This window comes from Harpegnathos saltator, unplaced genomic scaffold (genome assembly GCF_003227715.2).
Source record: "Harpegnathos saltator strain DR-91 unplaced genomic scaffold, Hsal_v8.6 scaffold524, whole genome shotgun sequence".
Classification (NCBI taxonomy): domain Eukaryota; kingdom Metazoa; phylum Arthropoda; class Insecta; order Hymenoptera; family Formicidae; genus Harpegnathos; species Harpegnathos saltator.
The window spans coordinates 22,470-30,672 of record NW_020230343.1 but is presented as its reverse complement, the minus strand read 5'-3'; the positions used below and the strand labels follow the sequence as shown (position 1 = coordinate 30,672).

At 32.5% G+C, this 8,203-nt stretch overlaps 1 protein-coding gene, 1 long non-coding RNA gene and 1 pseudogene across 3 annotated transcripts; 2 read left to right on the top strand and 1 right to left on the bottom strand.

The window, feature by feature from the left end:
• The first annotated feature begins 412 nt into the window (after positions 1-412).
• On the top strand, positions 413-3,293 carry LOC112588085 (uncharacterized; annotated as a pseudogene).
• On the bottom strand, positions 3,017-4,563 carry LOC112589492 (neurocalcin-delta B-like). Its single transcript, XM_025303015.1, has 3 exons — positions 3,891-4,563; positions 3,478-3,676; positions 3,017-3,361 (listed from the first exon to the last, which is right to left on the bottom strand). The coding sequence occupies exons 2-3, from the start codon at positions 3,631-3,633 to the stop codon at positions 3,314-3,316; spliced, it is 204 nt and encodes a 67-aa protein (XP_025158800.1). The 5' UTR covers positions 3,634-3,676; positions 3,891-4,563; the 3' UTR covers positions 3,017-3,313.
• A 927-nt stretch (positions 4,564-5,490) lies between these two features.
• Positions 5,491-5,994, top strand: LOC112589494 (uncharacterized). 2 transcript variants are annotated; one of them, XR_003113587.1, is made up of 2 exons: positions 5,491-5,554; positions 5,927-5,994. It is a non-coding gene; the product is annotated as an uncharacterized LOC112589494 (long non-coding RNA). The 2 variants fall into 2 exon arrangements; XR_003113586.1 differs by lacking the exon at positions 5,491-5,554 and adding an exon at positions 5,569-5,627.
• The last annotated feature ends 2,209 nt before the right edge of the window (positions 5,995-8,203 follow it).

Below are 8,203 nucleotides of genomic sequence, written 5' to 3'. Positions count from 1 at the left end.
TCAACGAAAACGAAGACCTACAGTTTTATATGTTGGTCAGCAGAAAATTATTATTTATAAAATAATCTTATACCAATAAAATTCATCTTTGTTTGAATCATGTATCCTGATTCTATATAAACATTTTATAACTATAGGTAAAACTGAATTTAAAGATGACTGGTGGACTGGTATTAAGTACAATGAAACTCTTGGCAAAATGATGGAAGGTACAAGCATATATTTAATATTTCCTTATACTATATCAATACATATCTCTTTCTTGCTTAATTTATTTTGTGCTTATTATGTTTTCATTAGGCTGGATCTACAATAGGTGTAATAAGTTTTTAGTTATTTGGTCTAAGCTTTACCAATCGCTTCCCATTTCATTTCCTTTATGGTGTGATTTTTATAATATTTATTATCTTTTGCATACAAACAGGGATTTGCTTGTACAATTGTTATTAAAACTTCGTCGTCAATGTCAGCAACATATTCTTCGTTGTCGGACATTTTGCCAAACCAAATCGAAACGTGCGTATATGCCTAAATAACTTTTCTTATTGGCTGAAAGAAATCGGCCTTAAGCTTTAATTCTTAATTTCAAAAGTTTGGATCTACCCAACTTTACTGCCAGCGCTGAAAATTTATAGTTTACGTGACACAAACTATATATTTTCAGTATTGACAGTGAATATCAGAACATAGCTTATATTGTTGCCTATGTTATTGCATTTTGAATAAGGTAAGTTTTGGAAACATCCCACATTAGTTATATATATTGTTCGAGCGTATACTCTTAAATAATTTTGTTACAGAAGTTGGTTAACATGGCCAATATGGTAAATATTATTGGTGCTGATATGCTTGCTGAAGCAGAAAGACATGTACAAAGAAATGGGAAACATTTCCGAACCCGAGAAGATCTATTTGAACTTCCAGAAAACCAATTCATAAAATTATTTCATTTAACTAGAAGACAGGCTGACAATATTATTGATATCGTAGAGCAATACTATCATCCAAAAAGATCTTCAGCATTAGATGCATCTGTGGAAGTAAGTTACTTGATTCCATATCTATCAATATTATATCTGCTTTTTGTATCCATCTCTATTAATCGTCATGTGGAGAAAAATTCCCGATTTTGTTATTGCTTTTTCTCTATTGGTTAAGAGTCTCCTGACAGTAGCGACAACACCGCTGTCGAGTCGCATGCGACAATTGTCACAGGGGCTCGATTCCCGACGGTGTGCGAGTGAGATGTGTATGCGAAAATGTATAGTTTACGTTACATATAATATAAATTTTCGTATGCGCATCTCATTCGCACGCCGTCAGAAATCGAGTCCCAGATGTCATGCGATAATTCTCGCATGCGACATATCTCATACGCTTTCAAGTGGTCTGTTCTTTTTAGCTGCACTACTGAACTGGTGCAATAAGTTAAAGTGAGAAAAAATATAGTTGTCTCATTCTAACTTATTGCACTAGTTCCGCAGTGACCGCAGTGCAGCTGAAAAGAACAGATCAAATAATTGAGCCCCAGAGTTTTGTTGTCAGTTGTCAGTTGTAGCATGCAGAGAGGAGTGACACGTAGGAGTAAATAATTTACACATAAATGGATTTCGAGAATTACATGGTAGAACTGTACGTCAGGATATTGTGAAGGATCATCCTCAAGTGAACGCTTTAATACAAGTAAATATATGTATATATATGTGATTCTATCTCATAAACTATGAGATATAACCTCGATCTCAACTTTAGATTAACATCAATTCTGGAAAAAGAAGAAGGAAAGAAGAAGAGAAAATTAACACCATGTTTTACAATAATAAATAGTAGGATCATATTTACAATAATAAATAATATGTTAGGAATTATATTCTGATAAGCCAAATAACAAATCACCATGTATTTTCTGTTAAGGACATATAACAATGCACTGGGCTGTTGAAAGCATTAGGCGAATTCAATACCGAAGGTAGGACCAAAATTGCGGTGTTAGAATCCTCTATAGAGCGATTAGTGTCTGTTGCTGAAACCGAACCAAATGAGAAGAAGAAGACTGAGTTGTTGTCCATCGTTGAGAGCTATAAGGAGCAATTAAATATGTTCTTGGTGGTCTTTCGCAAGGCTAATGTCGTTAGCACTTGTGTCATAGAAATAGATAAATTAGCTAGGGAGGATCTGCTCTCCTTGCCAGAGGAGTGACAAAATGCTCTTCGTAAACGACGAGACAAATAAAGTTTGATAGATTCTTCTAGTCAAATCACAGACAAATTATTCAGCATCGTAAGGCATTTAGCTAAGACAACTCAGAGAAGTGCTGATATATTGGACATATTGTGTACGTACTATATTTTTTAATTATTTCATAAAAATATTGAATTTATTAGATATCTATCATGCAGAATGAAGCAGCTATTATCCTATCTTGAATATCTTGAACATATGAGATGTGAGAATAGAAAAATATTTAACAGAAAATACAAGGTACTGAAACAATTGTCTTATAGTAGTAAAGTTTTATTTTCTAAGTAAACTAAGCTTTAAAAATCTAAATCCTTTATCATTTTTTCTTAAGTTATTTTTTAAATAAAATGTTTTAATTAAAAATGTAATAAAATTTATTAAAATGTTTTTTTGTATCATAACTGATTTTGAATCATTCTTTATTATAGGTGATTGTATTTCTTTTAATAACTTATCGAAAAATAAACTCAGAAACAGCATTCCATTAAAAAAAACAAAGGTGACCTTCAAATCTTGAGAATCACCTGAAAAAAAGCATTACCGCCGCAAGGATTACTTCTGCAGCATATAATTTCTCTCTTTGTTAGATAAATTATTATTTATTATTATCGTCTTACTATATATTATCTGTTTAAGAATAATTATTACGATTCTACCGATTTTTGCTGTTGTTTCAGTAACATCCTCTGACAAGGTTGATAACACGAGAAACGAGCTGGAGCATCAAGAGCAAGTGATAGTGCAATCGGGAAAGCTCTTAGGAAAATATGCGAAGTCACTGATGAAGTATTACTTGCATTGGCCTTCGCGTTCTTCCTCGCCTGCGTGTTTTACATTTCACAAAAGAGACTGTTCTGAAAGCCCTTTGTATGTGATATTAATGAAATGGACTGATCATTTACGATGATATTGCGATTGTAACATATTGCGCAGAAACTCTCACGATAAATGACATAGAGAATGTATGTACTATTTAAGAGGAGAAATCGGGTGAGTTTTTACAAGTATTTTAATGGCTTTACGCGTGTGTGGATAAATTGCTCGTTAATCTCTGAAGGATGTTTTCATTCGGTCACCAAATCTTATTAAATAAACTCAACTGGTTGTATATAATGGTATCCTGTAAGAAGATAAAATATTTATAAAATTTCAAAATGTATACACGTTTCTACTATTCATTATCACTAAAATAACGATGTCGCATCGCGAGACGCTATGGAAATTAATTGCTCGTACATTTTTACAACCGCTTATGAATTCCTCCCTGGTGACTATTCCGTCTCTGTCTGTGTCCATCTCCTTGAAGAACTTGTCCACTTGGATGTTAACTGCGGGCTGGATAGTCTGCGCGTCCTGCACCATCTCATAAATCGCGGATATTATGACCAACATTTCTCGCTTCGTGATGCAACCGTCTCCATCAAAATCGTAGAATCTAATGAAAAGTAGGTCCAGAGAGTATTTCGCATGTTATAATCTTCGAGATTATTGACTTCAATAAGTATCAGTGATTAAATATTTAATAAATATCCAATAATCAAGTAAAATTTCTATTGCGACTAATATTAACATTTTTAAATGTCACTTTTTAACTTTGAATATTATTCCGAGGAAAAATGATTATATATATCAGACAGTCCGTTACTAACAGCGATTACTGCTCATCCAAGTATCCAAGAGAGCTGATCGACCATGCCGTTCACGATCGATGCTGTGAAAGACGAAGATCGCTGAAGCTGACGATATCGTCACCGTCCTTATCGAAACTGTGGAAGACGATTTGCGTGTATCTGGGCCGCCCAATGGGAATAGTTTTTGGCGTATGCGGGTTTCAAATCGCTAGGCGTCGCACTGTTTGCGCAGCATCTCCGCCGACGGACCGTATCATCGTCAGTCCCGAAAAGACGGGACTCTTAGCTGAAAATATTTGAGCGAACGTTAATTTAGAACGCGATGTCGTGAATTTCTCGCGAAGAAATGGGAAAGAAATCTTTCCTTCTAAGTATTCTCTTGACACGTGAAAAATTGGTCGCAAGTTTTGATACTTTTTTTGTAATCTTTTCTCGTAAGTTCTTGTAGTATGCAACGATTACCGTGCGCGTGTTAGCTCGTTTCATGTAGTGAAAAGTAAAAATAAGAATTCTGAATAGTTTTGTATACTAATATTTCTTTCGTAGTCATAACATAAAAACTTATGCAATGTGACTTAACCCTTTCGTGTCTGACTTTTTTCTAGAAATAATCTGCGTCTAATTCACGTCTTACATAAGGTTTTTAGAATTGCTGATTATGAATTTGTAGTCAAAATTTCAAAATTCAGAATAGTACCTATAGTTTAAAATATTTATATAGAAATTATATAGAATACACAAGTCAATATGTCCGCATATATTTCATTTCTCACCTTTCGTTTACATGTAAATAACGATAATTACGAATGTCGTGATCTTATATGTATATATTGTATGTATATGTATATGTATATGTATTATATATGTATATATATAATATATTTATATAATAAATTATATAGTCTGTTTTGTCAAATATTTATTTCTATATACACCTTTCCCTTTTTAAATGCAGAATTGTAATTAAAATTTAGCAATATATAAGTTAGGAGCCATTTAAAACCCAACGTACGTCGCCACCATCTCAATCAGCTGATTGAGTGCAAGGCTTGCTGCGGATTTGCTGCCAATTTGCTCTCGTGTCTTGTGCGCAAGTGTTGCTCAGTGTTTGGTGCCTATTTGGTGCTAAGTTATGCGCAGCAAAACTTGCGTTATTTTTGCTGCAAATTTACTACAAGTTGCCTCGCATCAAGCCTTGATGTCAAAACACAATCCTAAAGAGGACACAGTTGCATATGGTTTTGGCATCAAGTTTTGACCGAATTTGCTGCCAATTTGCGCTCAATTTGCACTCATTTTGCTCATTGGGGTAATACTTGTCACTAGGCATATTCTATTTTCGACGTTTCCATAAGACAAACGTGTTACAATTTCGTTTCTCTCGAGTATATGAAACTTAGAAACCGATTGTAACTTTGTGAAAATGTTGACTTAGCTTTTTCATTACAATACATGGTCACCGCTGACACAGCGATTACATATACTGTTATTGTGTTTTCAAAAGAGACTGCTTTACATATTGTGGACACTCTTTCGAGCTAGTATTTTATTTATTCTATTTATTTGCAAGCAAGTAATTGGTAAGAAATTAAAATATATAATATTTCCCATATAACATGCAAAATATACTTGCAGGGAGTCAGGGAATCTTTTTCTCATCAGTTATCCGTGCTTCGTATTTGGTAATCGTAGTATTGTTTCAGCTAAGTTGAGTTTTATGCAGAATAACTGAATATAACGAATTTTTCCCAATAAGTAAAGTATCTCACATATTTACCTGTGTATATGTCATTTTAATATAAAGACAACACAAGATATAGTCTTTCCTGCTTAGTGCATAGAGTTCTTGTAGCAAGTTGTATTCTATTAGTATGGTTTACTTAGTTTGCTTGTCCTGGACTGGAAAATAATGAGCATATGCTCTTTTTTGCAACAATCCTGCCATTTTTTGACTAGTAAACATGTTTATTAATTGATTTAATAGTTTCTTTGTTCCCTTATTATTCAGTGTTTGTTCAGTAAGTGAATTCAGATTTTGTATAACTTTTTTTCAGATTTTATGCCTTTTGATAACTGCAGAGATATTCGTCATTGAGATCCCAGCACTTTTACTAGGCAGAAGGTAATACAACTGCACAATATTTGTATTTAGAAATAAGTAGGCATTGTGCATAATGCTTGCATTATTGACAATGTGTACGTTTAGGCAAGACACCGCTACTGAAGCGCTTTTGTTGACTAGAGCATTCTTTTAGATTCTTCATAGATCCAGAAGTATTTAACCAATCAGGAGCGAAAAAGCTGTAGCGCTACTATAGCGCTTCAGTAGCAGTGTCTTGCCTAAACGCTTATTATTTATAACGCTAATTGCTTATAACATATATATACAGGTTGAACGATAATGAGTGAACCAGCCTTTTACATTATCGGTAGATTACTGACATCTGTTCGAAAAATGATAAATCGCTTTGCAAACGATTGTATATGTATTCTGCATGCGCAAAATTACAATAAAAGTAATTCTAATACCGTTCAATAATTTGTCCCTGTAGAGTAAAAAGCTGGTTCATCTATTATCGTTCACCATATATATATATATATATATATATATATATATATGTATATTGGAGAACAAATAAGCGATAACCATTTGCATTAGCTACCCAAATAGCCTAATTTGCGGATTATAAAATCTCACAGCAGATCTATAGTATACAGTGTTTGCATTAAACTCATTTTCAACAACGTTAACAACGTCTGTTGAAATAATTTTATGGCATGTTGGCGACAAGAATGGCCATTCCCTGCCATAAGGTTGTTTCAATAGATGTTGTTCACAGAACATGAGCTTAAGATGAATGCAGTAGGCTATGGATCTGCTGTGGGATTTTATTAACCGGATTTGGCTATCTGGGTAATAATGAAGAAATGTAAAAAAGGTTTTATGATGTATACAGTTAGACGATATCTACTAAAATAAGAGTAAAATGCATTATTAGCTCACAGAATATCTATTATTTTATTTCCTTTCTTAGATTTAGTTTTAATTAGTCTATTGGCTTAAATTCACGTCTTACGATTACTAATCCGGATTAACGTTGCTGTGTAAACATAATAAATGTTGTGGATTTTTTGTCACAGACCGTATACGTATTTGTTTGAATAGCTCTTGAAAACCTAACCTGTACAGATAAACTTCCGTAATTTGTTTTAAAGATGTTAATGAACTGTTACCATTTCTGTTTTACAGTTGCAACACTGAATAATACACAATACATATATCATATTAATAATGAATTGTATATATATTTACTTTTACTTTTTTATTCTCTTAGTTTTTCCATGAATTTACCAGTATAATTTCCATGAATCTATCAATATGAATTCTATTCAAGATGTTTTTAACGTTTTTTTTATATATGTCCTGGATATCTTGCTTCTGTACCTTACATACTGTCCTATGTAAGGAAAAATGTTTTTGCTTATATAAAATATAATGTGTTATACATAAAAAAATGATTGTAGTAACAATCGTGTAAATATAGACCTATGTATGTCATAAAATCAGATAGTTGATTCGAGTCCTGAGAAGGCTCAATACACACACGCAGTTATATATTTATACTCTGTATGAAAATATTAAAGTGTAGTTACAAAGTGTAGTTACTTAACAATGAATATTTTATGAGATATTTTATATTTATTTGAAACATTAAAAAGTAATTTTACATAACTGTATCCTCTTCGGACTATATAACTTTTGTATGAAACTTTTTGTGTAATCTATAAAAAAATATGTACATACAGACATTTAAATAATCTTCTATATAATATTGCTATAAATAAATAAAGCTGGAAGTAAAATTAATAATTAAATTAATAATTAATAAATGTAAATTAATCTTGTAATCGTACAATAATGTTGTAATTTACAGATACCGAAATATTTTCGGGAATTGTCTGTGCGACAAAATAATCGGCGCATTCAAGCATATGAAAGACATGAACGTGAATCAATAATACATCATGTCGATAGATTTGCAGTTAATATAGGAATCGCTAATGTTGAATCGCTAGCCGATATGAATGTGTCTAGAAAGCAATATACTTTATCTGATGACTCTTCAGATAAATCAGATAGTGCTTTGAATATAATTTCTAACGATGTTCCAAATTATGATATTAATATCATTGTTGAATCGGAAGATAATACCGAAGAAAATATTAATAAAACTCCAGTGCTTTACAATTGGTTACGTTCTTGGGCATTACAACTTGTATTACTCACATTGCTTTGTCTGAACTGTTAACTCATTTGCGTACATGTGGTC